Here is a 19,275-nt window from a genome sequence, read left to right on the forward strand (position 1 = left end):
ACTTTATGCCTTATTTCGCATTTTTATTTGGCATATATACCCGAAATGGACAATTTCCTCGAAATCCTACGAGTTGCTCATCCGCTGTTAGAAACATACCTGGATTGTACAGTTTTGGTAGATTTTTAACCCCACAATTCACGAATTCCCGCGAATTTGTCTCTTTCACGTCTTAAGGTCATGTCTGGCGATTATCAAATCGAAGCACCATTGATATCATTTTGAACTTTTTCAGTGACACGGTGGCGCGAAAAATTGGACGACCTGTTGATCGTTCCACAAACTTTTTGTTCACTCGTTGTGAGATTTATCAACATCTAATAAAAACAACAAACTTATATAGGCTTATAAATCCACACTATTTACTATAGTCGTAAGGCGAATTTTGACGCAAACCAATACAGAATATTTCCTTGAGTGTACATCAGTCTTACACCGTTCCCTTGCATTTAATGACTGTCAAATTTTACGAAATTGGTACATGTACTGGCAGCCCTGCAGTTGCTAAGGCAACAGATTTGTTTATAGTGGGAGATTGGAAAGTGCAAGTATCCTTAAGACATTTTCACAAAGTCGTTATTGATTGGTAAGTTATAATTTCATAGCAATTAAAACTGTTTGTTATTATTATTCTCAAATTAGCCAAGATTTTGGTACTGATTGGACTGTTGTCCAAGGCGGTTTAGGGTATAATTGATGTATGGGCTATGTGTGGAAAATATTTTGATAAAATCTTGTACTGCAAAGAGACTTTTGTGTGAAATACTTAGTTCTATCCCATTTGTGTTCACTCGAGCTGACGGTTCTACCAAATAGAAATTTTAAAGGTAAACTACAATGTAAAACATTTTTCGAGAAAGGTGAGTGTGTGAACATAAGTAATTATGGAGTACGTTTAGTACAAGGGGTACAGAAGCACGTAAAAAACACAAACTTTACAGGAGAAATGAATGATGCAAGTACTTAGACGTAACAGAACGTAACCAAATCTAACCTTACCTAACCCAAAGTAACCTAAGATAACCCAAACTAACCTAATATTAGTAGAAATAAGTGAAATTCTATCATTTTTTGGAAAATAATGCTGGACCCATACACTAATATAACATAAACTAACCTAACCTACTCTAAACTAACTTAATCTGAACAGAAATGACCAAAATTGTAACATTTTTTTAGAGAAAAGAGCTGGATCCTTCTACTAAACATAGGCCGTAATTATTGTCAGTGCACAGCATAGTAAGTAAATTTTGAGTGATAGTGAAAGTATTGTATGTGTAAGTGTGCTTTTCCATTATCTTCGTTTATGCGTATACCTCCCGTTGCTCACATGTCTGCACCCCCTCGCTACCGCTCGGGCTCTCCTGGTGGGCTCCTGCCTTGAGTTGGTTAGTTAGTATTCCTGCTTTTACTGGCCATCTAGCGGAAGTTGGTTCGAGTTTTATGCACTGTAGTTTTTATGCCATACGTCCGCATTTTATATATAGACTGAGCCCACCTGAAATCAGTCTCCAGATAGTACTGGAGCTCCTCATTTAGTGTATGCTGTGCTGAAGGGAATACACTGCTCTAACCTAATATGAAAATGTTAAAAATGTGTTAAAAGTTGGTAGAACCGTCTCCTCGAGTAATGACTCCCATTTTATGGGAGCATACTTATATTCATGAAATACGAACTTTTAGCAACAAATACTTCCAGCAACACACTGGTACTTCCTTCGAAAGTTTTGCTTGAAGAAGATGATGCATTAATGGGTAGAGATTGATTTTAGGAAGGCAGAGCATGAATACAGTGTGCATATATGGCATGAAAATTGCAATACATAAGACACGAATTGATGTATAAACAAACCATTTGTGCTAGGTAGCCAATAAAAAGCACGAATTCTATTTAAATGAGTCAAGACAGAAGCACGCATGTCGGCGACTACGGTTATACACATAAACGAGAATAGTGAAAAAAAAACTTTATACCGCATAAAAACACATGTTTAGCGTGTTACTAATCAGTGCGACACTTTTAGTCATTACACTGCCCTTACATGGCACTTCACTTCGTCATGAATTGCTTATGGGTCATTAGTGCTATATCGCCGGACCACACGAAAAATCGAACAAAGCTCCAGGATATATTAATTTAAGTTCGGTTAGGTTAGACGTTCAAAACAGAGGCGTGTAAACTTTCCCAGGAAATTGAAAAAAATGTATTATTTAGTTCTTCCGCCAAATTACTTGGTAGTGACTCTAACTTAAATACCGGCTCCAGAACCGTCGATGGGGTGTGGACTTGCGTTCTTCTGTGCAAATTCACTTTAGGAGGACCACACTGTACGTACGCGATAATAACTATTCTGCAAAAGACGCTAATCAACTTGGTGGCCACTAAAAAGCATGAATGCTATCTACTCCAGTCGCTGCAAGAGCGCAGCAGGGGAGCCCCAGCGGTAGCGACAGGTGCGTCCGTATTGAGCAGGTGTGTCACCGACGGTGAGTACCGTATATACTTAAACGAGGATAGCGCAAAACATAGTAAATGGCATAAAACTCTCACCATTGGGGGAGATACTAAATGCCATTCAAAAAGGTAACAGAATGGACTAAATTATGTTATATTAGGGTAGGTTAGTTTAGACCTTCAAAACAGAGGCATGTAAACTTTTTCAATTTCGAGTAGAAACTCGTATGGAAATATACGTGCTCTTTCCACACTGCCTTTCCCGTGACTAAGTCGTAACAAGTGTACCTCTCCGCCAAATAGTCCCTTCCACCTCAATATACAGTGGCGCTTACAACATTTAAAAAAAAAAACAACAACAACAACCACTTTCTTAACTTCAACTATTCCCATTACCTTTCCTCAAAAACGAAAATAAATTCTCCAAGTGACCTTGTAAATTTCTTAAAATTTGTCGTTCGAAACAGCAGTTAACCCTCTTATAGAGCATACTTTGCATTTCGTTCCTATCTTGTTGTATATGTGAGAGATTCCTTGAAATCCTAACATTTTATGCTTTCGTACGTCCGTTAGTTCAAACTTCTGTTTCATTCTTTTCTGATGTTTTAATACCACATCACTGAGTTCCTTAATTCTTTTACACAATTTTTGGACAATACCATCATTGTCAGTGCGTTACTATGGACCACTCATTGGAACTAAACACTTTTCGAATACTTCGATCATTAGAGATCACAAATTTACAACACCACGTTCTATGATTTCGGTGCTTAACAGTACATTCTTACCGATATGAGCTTACAAGTGCAGACTTTGTATTTCATATTGTCGATTTTTACGAATGTTGCTGGTAAGATTCACGTATATATTCTGATTTTTTGTATGTTCCTCTTTCGAAAACAGAATTCACATTTCTTCCGTAAATTTTGTAAAGCTATGCCGCCATAAAATGGAATAGCACCGAAACTTATTTATACAGGCCTTATCCCTAGCTAAATTAACGAGGTAGAAATAATGCTAGCTTCACTATCATGCAATCATCAAAAAGAAAAACTGTACATATGTAATATGTTTCCTCCAACACGTAATATGCATTTCCCTAACACATTTTAGGTTTTACAGATATCCTAGCTGCCTCCTTGTACTTTCGGCGCTTCAGTACTACTTGCCGGCGTTCACAATCTCTGGCTTCTTCATTTCATGTTAGGTCAAAAAGCAAATCGTGAGTAAACTTTACAATACATGCTCCACTTCCACATTGATTATTAAGAGTATAGTGTAGTAGGTAGAAATAAGTTGGGTCGGGTTAACGTAAGGTTAAGGAAGATTGCACCTATTTTCTTAAAATTAATAGAGTGTAATTTCACCGTCCGTAAGGATACAAACTGGAACGGGCATTATAAAGTTTACCTCCCTACGGAACGAATATGTTATCCTATTTGGAAAGACCAAGTATAGGTACTCCAAATATGTCGCAATCTTACCCCTCATACATAGAATAAGGTAAAAATACGAAGTGTAAAGTGTTCAATTTAACATGTAAAACTCTAGGATGAAATAAAGTGCTATATAAAAGCGGTGTACAAAGTGATCATGCGTAACAGTAAAAGTGTCAGGCAGCTGTGCCACACGTAAAGCTTTTCTTCTTATGTGAAATATTTTTCCAGTATCCTCATGTCATATCTATAACTGTCTTCTTGTAAGACTATAATTTGATAATGATTTTGAAGGGTACTTTTAATACTAATACTATGTGTATAATCGGGAAATGTATATTTGTGGTAAATTTCATAGAAAAGAATTATAAATACGAAAATTAGAATGAGTAAAACAAAATGTTGCTAAATAGACAATAAAGTTTTATTTTCGTTTTATTGTTCTTATTTACTGCTCCTTTGACATGAAATTTGCCACATACATGTCTTTGCCGATTATCACATACTAACATCATAAGAAATGCCGGGCGAATTCGTTATCAAATTATATTCCTACAACAACATATTTATATACATGCGACAATAATTTTGAACATGAGTGTACATTCCCACCTTCGCGACGCACCTACTCCCTACGAACGCACTCCCACCCTAGCGCATGGGCCCTTGTGCTGCACTCCTTCCGTAAGTGGTCTAGGGCTTCTTAAGTGGGCACTTAGCACAAGTTTTTTTTTCACTGTGATTTTTACGACATAAATTACCACGCTGTATTTATACCTATGTCGGGAAGCCCTCCTAAAGTGAATCTGCACCAAGTAATACAACTCCTCCCGTAACGATCAGTACCTAAGTTAGAAAGAGGTGAATATATCATGAATGTAAGTATGTTTGTATAAACTGTGACTGCACAAAAATGAGAAGTCGCTGATAGAACACTGCAGTAGTTAAAGCCAAATGGTATCAGGAAACAATTTCCGCAGAGGAACAATGTATTGTGGTAGTTATATGATGCTTTCAGCATTCTTTACCTCTGCCGCATATTGGAAGATAAAATAGGGAGTCTCCAGCAGAATAAGCTTTCAAATTATGATTATTTCTATGAAGAAGTAAGAAATTTGCACTCAGACGTGCTAACTCTAGACTCATACGTTACAGTTTCTCATTTTCAAAATATTGTTGTGTAGATCCTCTGCAACCAGATAAATAGTAGGAAGTTAGGTTTAGTTATGCTAGGTTCCGATGATCAATAAATAACAGAAAATATAAATAAAAAAAAGAAAACAAAAAACCGAACCTTCCTTAATCTAACCTACAGCTAAGGTTCCTCTGATGGTCCCCCGAAGTGAAGGAACATAAAGCTGTTTTAAGCGTTGTTTTCCTAATTACTTATGGTTATGAGTTGCGTTGACATTAACCCGTTTTATAATCCAGAATATATATATAAAGAAGGTACGACCTAAGAAAGAAGTAGTGTGAGGTTAACGCAACAAATCCTTGTTCGAGTTAGATTACACCAGGAATCAGCCTTATGCTCGTGCCTCTTCAACGTTGTCATGAATATTGTAACTCAAGATTTGAAAGAGAAGCCCCCGTAGTTTATTATGCTTGCCGATAATATTGTAGTATTTGTAGTGCCCTTTCTTCCGCCGTTCTGGTACGGCGCAGGCAGTCCCACAATATGTGTTGCTTATTGTACAATCAGCTAGAAATATCGCTCGGTTAACATTAGAACATCGGACTTCCGAGAGCTGGTTTATTGCCAACGTAGAACAGGCTAACAAGGAAAGGAAACAGGTAACTATAATTGAATAAAGTACATCAGGAATGAATACACAGTGCGTTCCATAAGATAAAGATGGAAATCAAATACAACCACGGATTATTGGGCTGCTTTTATTACCGTCACTGTATATAGCAAACTATTGTCTCATCACATCGGCTACAGTTAACATAGTTATATCAGTACGATCATAATGATGTAAACATTTATACATGTCTCCAAATTTCTCCACATTAACATTTAAGTTACATAACAGCATTCCTGTTCTCGATATGAGTCATCCACCTATACATATAATTAATATTTTTTCAGTACATGTCATCAATTAATCCTTTAAATCATCGTGTTTCATCATATACATACACCAATACACATTTATATTATATTTATACTAACTTCGTCGCGTAACAGCAGAAGGATGATCATTCAGTACAGGAAGCAAATTGATTCATTCAACATGGCAAGCACAGTAATATATTAAACAAGTGTACAGGCATCCGATTTGTTATTTGTGATGAACCAAAAATATATTATTTTCCCTGATGTTATTTATAAACAGAAGAGAGAAGATAATCCAGTTACGGAATCCTCATGGATTCCGGACTATTGGATTTAGTATGACATATTTAAGTTTTCTTCCCTTCTGAACGACATTACTATATATACACAGCTATTTCAATTTCAATCACTAATAATATAAACAGCAGAAATCTCAATTCAACAGAGGAAAAAGAATACAACTGACTTTAATTTCGCGGCCATTAACGCCAGTACACCGATGGCGCAGATTAATTATAATCCAACATTAACTTATACAACGAAATAAACAAAAATAATAGCATAAATGCAATACTAACAATAACTAATAAACTTTTGGTAATGGTAAAGATAAACAATAAGGGCGTATTAAAAGAAAAATAATCTTATTCTGTAATGGAGACCAAACGGGTCCATTACATATTATACAATGCAAAGAAGAAAGAGAAAGGAAGGAAAGTAGAAATTCAAACTAAGTTTTTGGAAGATAGAAACCTAAAAGTTAATAGAAAGAAAATGGAATATCTCGAGTTTAACGGAGAAGGAAATGGGGAAATAGATCTACAAGGAGAATAATTAAATGAAGTTTAAAAATAAATAAATAAATAAATGATTGCCGAGAATGGTGATCTGGATATGGAAACAACACACAGAACGCAAGAGGGATGGCAAAGTTGGAACAAAGCATGTGGCGTTTTGTGTGACCCCATAATCAATGTAAGGAAAAGAGGGATGATTTACAAAACAGTGGTTAGGTCAGCAATGATATACGAAGCAGAAACATGGCTAATAAAGAAAGCAGAGGAAAAAGGAATGAATATTTCGGACATGAGAATGCAGAAGGAGACAAAGAGTCAACTTGGTGGATATGGTTAAGAATGGTTTTAAAAAGGAAGTTCTAACAGGAAAGGAATTCCGGGACATAGCTTTGTAGAGAAGACTCATCAAAACATTGATTCCAGATAAGTGAGAAAAGACGGAGAGTCCTCAGTGGATTGTGATTCGAAGATATACTTTTTCTGGGTGACAAATCCTTCATCACTTCTGATGTGTACGATAATTTACCTTTACCAATAGGACTTTAAAGTCTAGTGGAGTGTTCACAAAGAAAGGCTTCTTTGCCGTAATTCCCACTTTCATCTACTCTTACGTTTGACACCGTGTATGAAGCATTTACTCATGCCTTATCAAACCTATCAATAGATTTTCTTACGCTCTGCTCTGAACTTCCCTATTAAACTGAGATATACTAATTTCTATCCCATAATACAATTTCGTCTCTATCAACCACAATAGACTTCTTGTTGCGCGTCACGTACTTGAATTTCATTGTTTTCAATAGCCTATGGAGAATTGTAGGAGAAAAAGAGGGAAATTCATCGTCCGTGTTTATAGCGGCAAGAATTTTATTTAATGTTGCCAGTTCACTTCGGAAGAACAACTGATGCACCTTCGATCAAATTACCGACTTCGTGAAGTCGTTATGTTTTCCCGAGAGGGAAGTACTTGTACGTGTGATTTTGAGCTGATTTTCATTAAATTTAGCCTCACACCTAATTCTATAAACAGTTGCCTTTCCTACATCTGTTTGGTTTTCAGTTATATCGAGTAATTCTTCAAGAGTTAAATTAGTACGGTGCTGCTTGCTTAAAGAGTTAAAGACATTTAAAATACAACACTTCTCACCACTTCGTAACGTTTTCCTAGGCTGATGTTTTATCACAGAATTTCAAGTCATTATGAATTGTCACTTCACTAAGCAGTAAATATAATATGCGCTACAAAATTAATATGCACTAATCACACACGTCACTATATAAGTATATCTTTAAACTCACCACACACTTTCATTTCATACAGTATTTGCACACATCATACTCTGTGTATTCGACTACAGCAAAGAAGATAGTTCTTTGAAATTGGAAGAAAAAAGAAAGAAAAAAAAATCGATAAGATTCGTTTTCCTACAACCTGTCCGGACTCTCAAATGACAGAAACATGGAGATTAACATTATAACACGAGTTCTAATTTCTACAAATTCGATTTAATAAATACAACTGAAGTCAAACCTGTATTACATAAATATTTTTTTTAAAGATGAAAATTAAAATAATATTTGTTGGTAGCGGGGACTGAAAATAGTTGAAAGAACAGCAGTGCTTTCTCAACGACATTAGATACGAGCAAATTGGATAAAAATTTACATTTTACACGATACCGTATATTAGAAAAGTTTGCACTCCTTTCAGCAGTGAGGCTATGTGAGACGTGGACCTACAACTTAACGTGGGATCGAACCTTGTTCCTTCACGCCAAAGACGCGTGCGCTAATCGTTTAGTCATGAGGGAGCTGTCTTAAGATGTTCGAGAAACAGTACATAGGAATTACCAGAAGTTCTATTTAAACATAAAATAAAATTTGTAACTTTATACCATGCTCTTTAGGCTAAGGAGACGATTGATTAATGAAAATTAATAGTCATGAAAGAATTTGTTCTAATGAGTGTATGAAGAAATGAAGAATCCATGAACACCATACGATATCGTCCATCTCTTAAACTGTCAACCCAATCTTTATCGTTCAAATACTAAATTAGCTAGAAGACAAAAGAATAAAATATATCACTTATTATTATTTGTACCTAAAATTAGTGACAAGAAAAGTAATGAATTTTAAAATCTTTATTTTTTTCAATCATATATTGCAAAATCACTAGCAAACGGCTAGAATAATCGTAAAACGTGTGAAATAACTTTTCAAAAATCGTTAAATTTGCTTTAATCTGACGTATGCTTTATTTAGGTACATTAAAAGATAACTACGTTATTGACAGTAAAAAGAAATGATAACTTGAAATTATTTGATTTTCAGTGAAAGAAATATTTACAAGACATTTCGTTGGGTGTTTTACACTTCGCTAATACGTAACAAATATGCAAGTGATATGCTTATCTTAGTCGCATGATCAAACAAAGTAAAGTGAAGTAAACTTGTCATTCTATCTATTTATACGAATTCAATATGACTGCGAAGAGTTTGTCATATTTTCGAACTAAAGTTCTTCCGAACTAATTTATCGAACTTCCTAACTTTACACTACATCAATACACAATTTTAAACCTTTATACTACACACCTGTGTATTTTTCGATCAACGAAATAATATATTTATTATTTCATACTACACACTTTTCATCGTTTTCAAAAGAAATACATATTTTCATTAATCTTCAATGTCATCACCACTTTCATCGTCATCGGTAAATAAAATGATTCGAAATTTATGTGAAGCTATTTGCACAAATGTCGTCAGCATTGCATCTACAGAAAAATTGTCAAACTCAGTTTTTATGTCACGCTGTGCGGTCGCACCTTGTTCACGTCCATTACATACAATTGTGGGATGTCTCTCCGATAGATAGTTGTCAGAATGGATTCCTGCATGGAAGTGTCTTGCTTTCACCTTCACATTTTTGTCCACCTTGCGTATCAGCAACTTACCCTCATATCCGAATCCCATCACAGCCTTAAAGCCAAGAGGGAAATTTTCCCTGCACTGGCATACAAAGTTGCTGCGTTCTTTTCTGTCAATGTCACGGTATATGATCGCCCGAATATGACTACCAGCAGTGAGATAAACATATGATTCATTCATTATAACAACTTTCTTCCATTTGGAACCCGCCAGGTATTTTCATACAGTTTCCTGCAGTTCGTCGTACGTTCGGCAATATGACGTGGTAGAGCAGGTGGTGTACTCAGGCCTTCTGACATACAGTTCAGCCTGAAGCGCTTGCGAATTGTTTCATTTACAGTTGATGATGCGGCCTATGTCACGTTACGTCGGGGGATTTTCTTGGCATGCCAATTGACGGATCCCCCTTAGCACTACGGGTAACTTTCGTTGCAGTCCTTCTCCTGGTGGTTTTCGTGGGTGAATGTTTCGCAAAGGGAGCCTGTTGTGTGTAACGGGCCACAATAGCTTTCGCAGTAGTCACCCCAAGTGTTAACTTATTCTCCCTACACTATTTTACAAGGCGTATGTAGGAAAACTTAGCATAGAAAAGGGACATTAAGTAACACTAATACCGATTGATTTTCGGCACCATTTGATAACATTCATGCATTTACAAGATCAGACACAATGCTGCTTCCGCCAGCAAATCCATGGTTCCAGCATTATACGCCAGGTGGCAGCACGGAATCGAAAATGGTCGGGTATACAGCGAACAAACTTCTGTATAGTAACTTGAAATTCACCGTAGAGCATGAAAAAAGAGTAAACTCACCTACCTAGATCTAGAAATTAGGAAATATAAAAACAGGGTTGTTACCAATGTTCCATCATAAGCCCATTACAGGCACACAATATTATATGTTGCAGATAAGCTCATGCAGCAGTGGCTAAAGCAAACATATGGAAGAACTTTTTTCTGTGTGCTCTACGACTTAATTCATTGGAATCAGATTTCCAGCATGAGATTGACTAATCGTTAAGGCCAGGCAGCATTCATGGGCATCCAATTTCCAACTTATCAAGTTGGTACAAACAAGTTAAAAGTAATTTATGTTACGATAGACCTGTTCCGGAAGCATCGACCCTAAGTGGGTCCCTGATTGACAACTGCATTAATACATTGTTTACACAATACGTTTACACAATCGTACTGCGTTGAAATCCCTCAAAACATTGGAAAAAGAATATCACCCAATTCAGGAACTATTGCATACCTCAACAAGAAATCAGAAATTCATGAAATTATATTTCTATTGCCGGAAGAGTTATATAGGTATGACAAAAAGAAACTCAAAGTATGGGTTAAAGAACATATCAGGGACCGTTATCAAAGTATTTAAAAAAAACAACAACATAATATTAATGATTCAAAATGTTTATTTGATGCTAAAAATGAAGGAGAGAGACTAGTTTTTGAAAATTTGTTTATTTGGTTAAGAAAATCAAAATTAAATTTGGATAGGGGCTGGTTAAGTAAGAAATAGGGGAGCAGTAATTGGGAATCACATAAACATTGGCAACAAAATAAAAATGTAATAAAATGTTGTAACATGAGCTGGCAGCCTTCCACATCTAAACAAAAGAATATACGACCTGTATTCGCCATGTTACAGAGCGCTGTTTCTCCATTAGATGAGTGATCAGCAGCTTCGACAAGGTGTTGTTTCTACCCACTCTACGTGAATTCGTTCCTTCTACTATACTAATGTTTCTCTTACTTTTCCTCCCGTTTTTAATCTCCATGATCATGGCTTCAGGGTAGAGCCGAAAGTTTGGTAGTACAAGAAACTTTCAGAAATTATAGTAGTTACCTGTAAGTATAATAATTGTCTCACACAATTTTGACACTGAAAATGAATTCTAAATCACACAGAAACCAACTAATTAATTTATTCAGATCTGTTAATGTATCAGGTATTCTTGTAATAATTGCACTGGAGTATGGTGGTTTGGTGCCTTAGATAAAAGTAGAATTCTAATCATTTTTATATACTTATTAGAAATATGTTGTTATTTTATTGCTATCACTTCCAGTTTCTCTAGAATAATGCATTTAGGTACGGGAGTGGAACACTTCTGTCTGTTTTGAACACAGAATTAAGAAGAAACACCCCACTTAACCTACGTGACGTTTGGGCGCGGACGTTTGGGCCCCGCAGTTTGGGCACTGGACGTTTGGGCGCGAAGCCATTTGGGCGCCAGACGTTTGGGCGCGAGTTAAAAAATCGTTATATTAGGCGCTGAGTACTAAGTTCGAATCAAGATATCACAAGGTGTCTACTGTAGTGGAAGTCCTTGAATTATACTGGATTTTGTTTTACATACTATTTGGTCTAGGAATTAATTCGTGCGGTTTTACAAAAGATGGCGTAACTAGCTTATTGTCCCATAGTTTCGTTGATCCAAACATGCGTTGAAAACTACTGTCATTGAGCATCTTGTTTAGTATATGTCAGTTGCTTGAAGCGGAAACAACAACATTTTTTCTTCAACTGAAAATGGCGCATTTTGTGCCTGATAAAGTGTTTTTGCGGGGAGTTATTCTTCATTGCTTTAACGAAGAAAAGTGCTACTGCAAGTCATCATATTTTAGTGGAAGTGTTTGGTGACCATGCTCTAGCTGAGCGAACGTGTCAGAAGTGGTTTGCACGGTTTAAAGGTGGTGATTTCAGCTTGGAAGACCAAAAGCAATTTGGACAGCCAAAAGAATTTGAAGATGAAGAATTGAGAGCATTGCTTGATCAGGATTCGTGTCAAACGCAGGACGAACTTGCAGAAGCATTTGGAGTTGAGCAAACGACAGTTTCCAAACGTCTCAAAGCCATAGGAATGATTCAAAAGATGTCTTATTGGGTTTCACATGAATTGAAAAGAAAGACGTTGAAAGAAGAAAAACCGTTTGCGAATTGCTGCTTCAAAGACAGAAAAGGAAGGCATTTTTGCATCGAATTGTAACTGGTGATGAGAAGTGGATTCATTACGAGAATCCTAAACGAAAAAAGGCCTGGGTGAAACAAGGTGAACCAGGTCCTTCACAACCGAAACGAGATATTCATTGTGCAAAGGTTATGCTGTATATATGGTGGGATTTGAAACGTGTGGTGTACTATGAACTTCTGAAACTTGGTGAAACTATTAATGGACACCGCTATCGACAACAATTAATGCGTTTGAAGCAAGCTCTGGCCTGAAAACGACCAGAATGGAATAACAGGCATAATAAACTTATTTATCAAGATGATAACGCTCGACCACATGTCGCAAAACCGGTCAAAACCTATTTGGAAAATGTCGGATGGAAAGTGTTACTCCACCCGCGATATTCACCAGACACTGCTCCGTCTGACTACTACTTGATCGATTGCATGAATAACGATTTGATTGGACAGCGGTTCACTTCTTCAGAAAATATCGAAAAATGGATCTTTGATTAGATTGCGTCAAAAGATGAGGAATTCTTTCGACACGGAATCCGTAAATTGCCTGAAAGATGGGAGAAAGTAGTGGCTAGCGATGGACAATATTTTTGTTAACGTATTCATTTACTTTGTTTTTGAAATAAAGCTTCAATTTTTATTAAAAACCGCACGAATTAATTCCTAGACCAAATAGAAATACTGGAATTTCAAAATTATAAAAACTGAATTAACAATTAAATTTTGTAAATTTAAGTTTCAACGAAAGTTAAGTGTGCTTTTTATTTGATAACTTTTCAAGCCAAATGTAAGTCGACCAGACTACATATGATTGACTACATTACATACATAGTGAGCCTATTCCATTAAAAAACTTAAAGCAGGCCTTCTGCTGTAGTTACGCAATAAGTGTGAATGTCAAACACATTTCTAGTGGCTAAATGACCAATATATGTACACTTAACTATTATTTTTCACTTTGAAATCGTTGGTTTGTTTTTTTTTTTTTCTTTCGCCACTTTCTTTAATGCAGATTAAATGCTTACAATGGGACGAAAAAAATGTGTGTTAAGTTTTGATTTTTATATTGGAATGTTAATAAAAAAAAGTGATACCAGAAATACGGCATACTACAGTTCCTAAACTCAATGTGTTAGACATCCTGTATGCAAAATATGTCTTAGACACCATGTATGCAAAATATCTTTCCCTCAACTCGATTAGGATATAGGATTTTTAGATTTCTGGGCTCTCGGCATCTAAGGCCATTTAGCCCGTCACGTTTGAGGGAGCACGCTATCCGGGGAAAGGGAAGGAAGAAAGGATTGGGGAAGGAAGGAAGCGGCCTGGACCTATAAATTAGGTACCACCCCGGCATTTGCCTGGTGTGAATGAAGAAAACCCAGGAAAACCTCATTCAGGGTGGCTGGCCTGAAAGAGCGTGTTACACTTTTTCGACCGAGTGCCCCCACCGGGAATCGAACCCGGGACCGATCGCACCGAAGGTGAGAGTGTTAGCGACTACGCTGCAATCTTTTATTGGTAGTTCTTTATTGGACTTAAGGAAGAGAAGAGTTTGGCAAACGTAATACGAAAGAAAACAAATTTTAATATTCATAAATATGTAATTATTAACTTTCTTTAAAAAAAATACAAAAATTAAATCAATATGTTTTAATTAACATTAAGAAAATTAACAGTTCGTCTGATTCCTTTATTTCCTAGCTTTCTTATATAATACAAAAATTAGATCAGAAGTACAAGAATCGTGAACAAGCGAAAAATCAATCCATGACGAGGTTAGGCAACAAATGCCACAAACGCATTTAATTTAGATGAATAAATAAGATAGAGATAGAAAATAGAAAGGTAAATGAGGTGAGATAAAGATAGAAGTGTAGGAAATGTATATATCTTGATTGGCGCTTAGTTTTCAGTGCCTAGCTTACTTTATATGTCGTAAATTGTGATTTTTACTATGTACCTCGCGCCCAAACGTCTGGCGCCTAAACGGCTTTGCGCCCAAACGTCCGCGCCCAAATGGCGGCGCCCAAACGTCCTGTCCCGTTTGAATCATGATGAAAAGAAACTCACAAGGAATATTAAAAAGCTTATCTTGTGCCCAATCCAGTCTTCTCTCTTTAAAATTTAATTATGATCAATGTTTGGGATCACTCTGTGGCCATGAACAAGCAGGAAAATATTACGAGCTGTATTGTATGTTAGCTGGAATATAACATAAAAAACACTCTTAAATTCTAAGAGAGTAATCGGATATTAAAAAAAATCTCAAGTTGTAGAATTGACATAAACGAGTGTATTACAGAATATTTGGGGCTTTTTTTACTTGTATTTTTTCTTTTATAGAATAAGGAACCAACTAGTAACAACATGTAACTTCAATGATATTTCGGCTAACATAAACTTTATTCAAGGCAACAGAGCGAGCCGAAATATTGATCATTATTAAATTTTAAAGAGGGAAGACTAAATTAGCCACAAGGTAAGTTTTAATTTTTATGTACTCTGTAGCATCTGTTAGGTATCATAAGGGATAGTTTGGTAAATCGCAACATATTCTTCCGTTCTTACTTGTTAGGATTAGCTTTATCAAGCAATTTGTCAAAACACTGAATCAAGATGGAATCTGCTTTAAGTACATATGTTCCAGTTTCTCATTTGTATTGAGGCTAAGCTAAAGGAAAACATCTTCGTAGGCCCTCAGAAATAACATTAATGAAAGATGCGTACTTTGAAATTCTGATGACACACAAAGATGTAGAGGTTTGGATAAGATTTAAAAATGTGATGGGCGGTTTGGGTACAAAACCTCGCGGACCAAAACCTCGCCTGGCCAAAACCTCGCGGGACAAAATCTTGCCGCCCAAAACGTCGCGGGCCAAAATCTCGCGGGGCCAAAACCTCGCCTGGCCAAAACCTCGCCACCCAAAACCTCGCCTTGCCAAAACTTCGTCTTCCAAAACCTCGCGCCCCAAAATATCGCCATACCCAAAATCTCGCCTGACCAAAACCTCGTTGTAATGATCTCGCGACACAGATTCTCGCCTGGTCTAAATTAAGCGAGACGTAGTGTCGCCTGGGAAGAAATGTCGTCAGGATAAATCCTCTTCACGACGATTTCTTCAATGTAGAATGTTCTATATATTACTATATGTATATATTTAGTAATAACACATAACTACATTAAAATAATGACAAGAAAAATTCTAATGCATGCTTTGGAAATCTATATATATAAAAATTAAATGACTATGTTTGTTACATTATACCTCTTGAGCCATCCTACCAATCTCAATCAAATTTTCAACATAGATGAGGTTCGAGCCTAGGATGTCTTTTATAATTTCACTTTGTCGGCACAAGAAAAGGGAGGGGGAGTGGGATATATATATATATATATACAGAGCCGTAGCTAGGGATTTCGGCGCCCCTACTCTCACCACACCAAGCTCTTCTTTTTTTTCTTTTTACTTATAAGCAAAGCAGCAGATATTGTTATACTAAACTGAATTTTTATTAAGCTGCAGGTGAGGTTTTGGCAACGCGAGGTTTTGGGCGGCGATGTTTCGGCCGCGAGATTTTGTCCGTATCCCGTGATGGGCTGCTTCTTGAGAAGTAGAAATCACTTTCATTTCAAAAATATTGTAAACAGCATGCAATATTTTAACAAATTTCCACAAATTAGGATGCAATATAAGCATTAAAATTCATTTTCTGTATAGTCACCTGGATTTCTTCCCTGCCTGCCTCGATAATTTCAATGATGAATACGGAGAAAGCTTCCATCAGGACATCAAGGTGATGAGATGTCGTAATGAAGGAAAATGAAATGAAGCTATAATGGCAGACTATTGCTGGTTACCTAAGAGAGAATGTGTGGTTCCAGAACATAGGAGACAATCTCTCAGGCACAATATTTATGACAAGTAGAAACCCGTTGAGTGACTGACCTGTACATGTCTTATATTACATTGCCTCATCCTGTATTTTATTGTACTGCATAATATTCTCAGTATTTCTATTAATTAGATGTTAAATAGTATTTTCAAATGTATGTTGCGTGTGGTTTTGGAATGACTAGTCGTTTTTGTACATTTGCTGTTCAGTGAAATAAACAGAAATATTGACGATTAATAAATAAATAAAAACAAATAAAAGTAATCTGCCTTCATCTCTGTAATCAGCATGCTAAAAGTATTAATGGCTTCCTCGATTCATTAAAACCCCCGACATTTTTTTTTTTTCCTTTTTCGTAGCCCTGTGTTGTTAATACGAGCTTTGCCTTCGAACTTCGTAAGGAATATGGCAAGAGTAAATATTAACTTACCACATGAAGATTATAGTCAAATGAAACGAACTCTCATATAAAGCTAAGAAAGTCTCTTGTTTCTTTCTTCGTTCTTTTATTAATTATTCCAATAATATCTGCCTCCGTATTTGACTTTTCATCTAATTTTCGTTACTCGGAAATTATTAGAATTTTTAGCCATTCAAACGGAATTTCATCTTGTTCCCTAAATTCTGATATAATTCGTTTTAACTTTTCTTTTCCTTTACCAGAGTGGCGTATTTAGGAGACTATCGGGCTCAAGCCTCCCCAAATAAATTTGTTAGTTTTTCGCATTCCACGTACAACAATAATCTTACTTACCCTTTTTAAGAATTTCATTGACTTTCCGTTTTCTTATGCTCTTTGTTCAGAAATGATACTGTGTTTGTCAAATTTCATCCATTTAAGAACTGCGTTCTTTTTCCTTTCTTTCGTCCATTCTACTTTTCTGTTACTTTTTCTTAGTTGTTACTCTCTTTCGTTTCTCCAATCATACTTTCGACCGTTGTTAGTTGTGATTCAAGTCGGCTGTCGGCAGTGACACCAAAACTAAGAGTAGCTGATAAGCAAGCCTGGTGTTCCACACCAACTTGCACGGATATCAAGACAACGGAAGTTTTGTTATTATGGCAAAGGAATATTTACATCGTTCAGTTATAAAGAAAGGTAAAATGTTTGAATTAAAGAAAATGAAGAGAGAGGAATAAGTAGCTCGGTAAATTATGTAGGCCAAGAGTATGCTTCCTTTTTCTTCTATGAATAGAATAAAAGGTTAGATTCACTGCTAAATTTTGTGTGTATTGTATCACGTAAGATTCACCGGTTTGCAATTCTTACCATTAAAACTTCAATTTATGCATAAATTAAAATATATTTAATTCTCAAACTCAGGTGAACAATTGCGTCCACCCTGCATCCCCGTATTGTGCATAGCAAACCCTCCTCCGTAACAGAATCCCAAACACGCCACTGCTTTACCATATATTTAATGAAATTTAAAGGATTTTTTTTTTTCAAATGAAAGATTGAATTAGTAATTGTTGCAGAAATTTTTACGGAGCTGAGGTAGCTCAGTAGTAGACCGTTCACCTCTGGCGCGTAGTGTCGATGATTCAATCCAAACTTCCGCCAAGTAAGCTTTTCTGGTGGACAAACACCGTGTGCGTGGGTTTTCTCGGGGGTTTTCCGGTTTTCTTTCGCATTCCATCATCATCCATTTCATCATTATCGTCTTCCTTAGCCTTAGTGCATAATCGTAGGATGATAAAATTTTAAAATAGCCTATAAACTAAGAAATAAACTTTTATATTAAAATAATTAACGATGTTTTGAAGGCTATGTATGTGTGTTGTCATGAATCAAAGGTTCACGAGGAAAATATATTTATTTGATAAAGTTATTTAATTCTTGAATGACTAAATATTCTTCTTGTTTTATTCTTCTGTATATCCTAAATGTAATGACTGTAATGACTAAATATGTCATTACAGTAATGACTAAATATCTCTGTAATGACTAAATATCTGTCATGACCTCTGTAATGACTAAATATCCTTCTGTATACCAATAGTAATTTCCATTTGTGTATTTTACAGATAAGTTAATCTACCTAATTAGAAAATGGTGAAGTTACACATAAAAAAGGGCGATGAAAGCCAATTCCTATACAAAGCAACTACGGATGCGTCTGTTGAAGACACTGTTATCGATGTTACAGTAATATACAACGGAAGGTTAAAAATCAGTCGAATATGCAGTGGTAAGTATCCGTAGAAAATTTACAAGACTTTCATGTTCGGATTTCATTTTGTTTTCAATTTTGGTAAAGGCAATTAGAAAAGATTAAGAAAAGTTGCTCTGTTAAAAGAATGCTATGAATTATAACACTTAGGTTTATTCGTTGCACAATACTGTCACTTAATATTTATTTCATAAAATCATTTTTAATTAATTCTAATACAGCACCACATTTTGCCCTGTAACTTGCCTGTCATCATAAGAGCTGTAAAAGAAGTACAGTGTGTTTGGTACAGTATGTAGAATCGAACAGTGTACTATTATTTCTCGGCAGAGGTACCCATAGATGGAAAAGTAGACAAAGCTTTAAATTTCATTTTGAAGCTGAAGTTCACAGCGTAGAGTATACTTTCGGAATAAATGCAGAAATTGAACAAAGTAGTGTAAATTAAAAATGCCTACTGCATCTCCTTTCTCATTGTAAAAGTAACAATATTCCACTAATGCTCGTCTTTACTTTCTATATAGTGCAGTTCCTGCTCAGCT

General features: G+C 36.0%; 1 protein-coding gene across 4 annotated transcripts in view; it reads left to right on the plus strand.

The window, feature by feature from the left end:
* The first annotated feature begins 486 nt into the window (after positions 1 to 486).
* LOC145661652 (cilia- and flagella-associated protein 298) overlaps positions 487 to 19,275 on the plus strand; it is a 43,765-nt gene continuing 24,976 nt past the window's right edge. For 2 of the 4 annotated variants that reach the window (XM_081726978.1, XM_081726987.1), the window contains exons 1-2: positions 487 to 586; positions 18,588 to 18,751. In XM_081726978.1, the coding sequence (XP_081583104.1) occupies positions 18,613 to 18,751 (139 nt within the window). In that variant the 5' untranslated portion in view covers positions 487 to 586; positions 18,588 to 18,612. Of the gene's footprint in view, positions 587 to 3,577; positions 3,678 to 15,008; positions 15,145 to 18,587; positions 18,752 to 19,275 lie in introns of those variants that run through there. The other 2 variants (XM_081726982.1, XM_081726985.1) reach the window with 2 other exon arrangements.

This window comes from Thermobia domestica, chromosome 1 (assembly GCF_964235325.1).
Source record: "Thermobia domestica chromosome 1, izTheDome1.hap1.1, whole genome shotgun sequence".
NCBI classification, from domain to species: Eukaryota; Metazoa; Arthropoda; class Insecta; order Zygentoma; family Lepismatidae; genus Thermobia; species Thermobia domestica.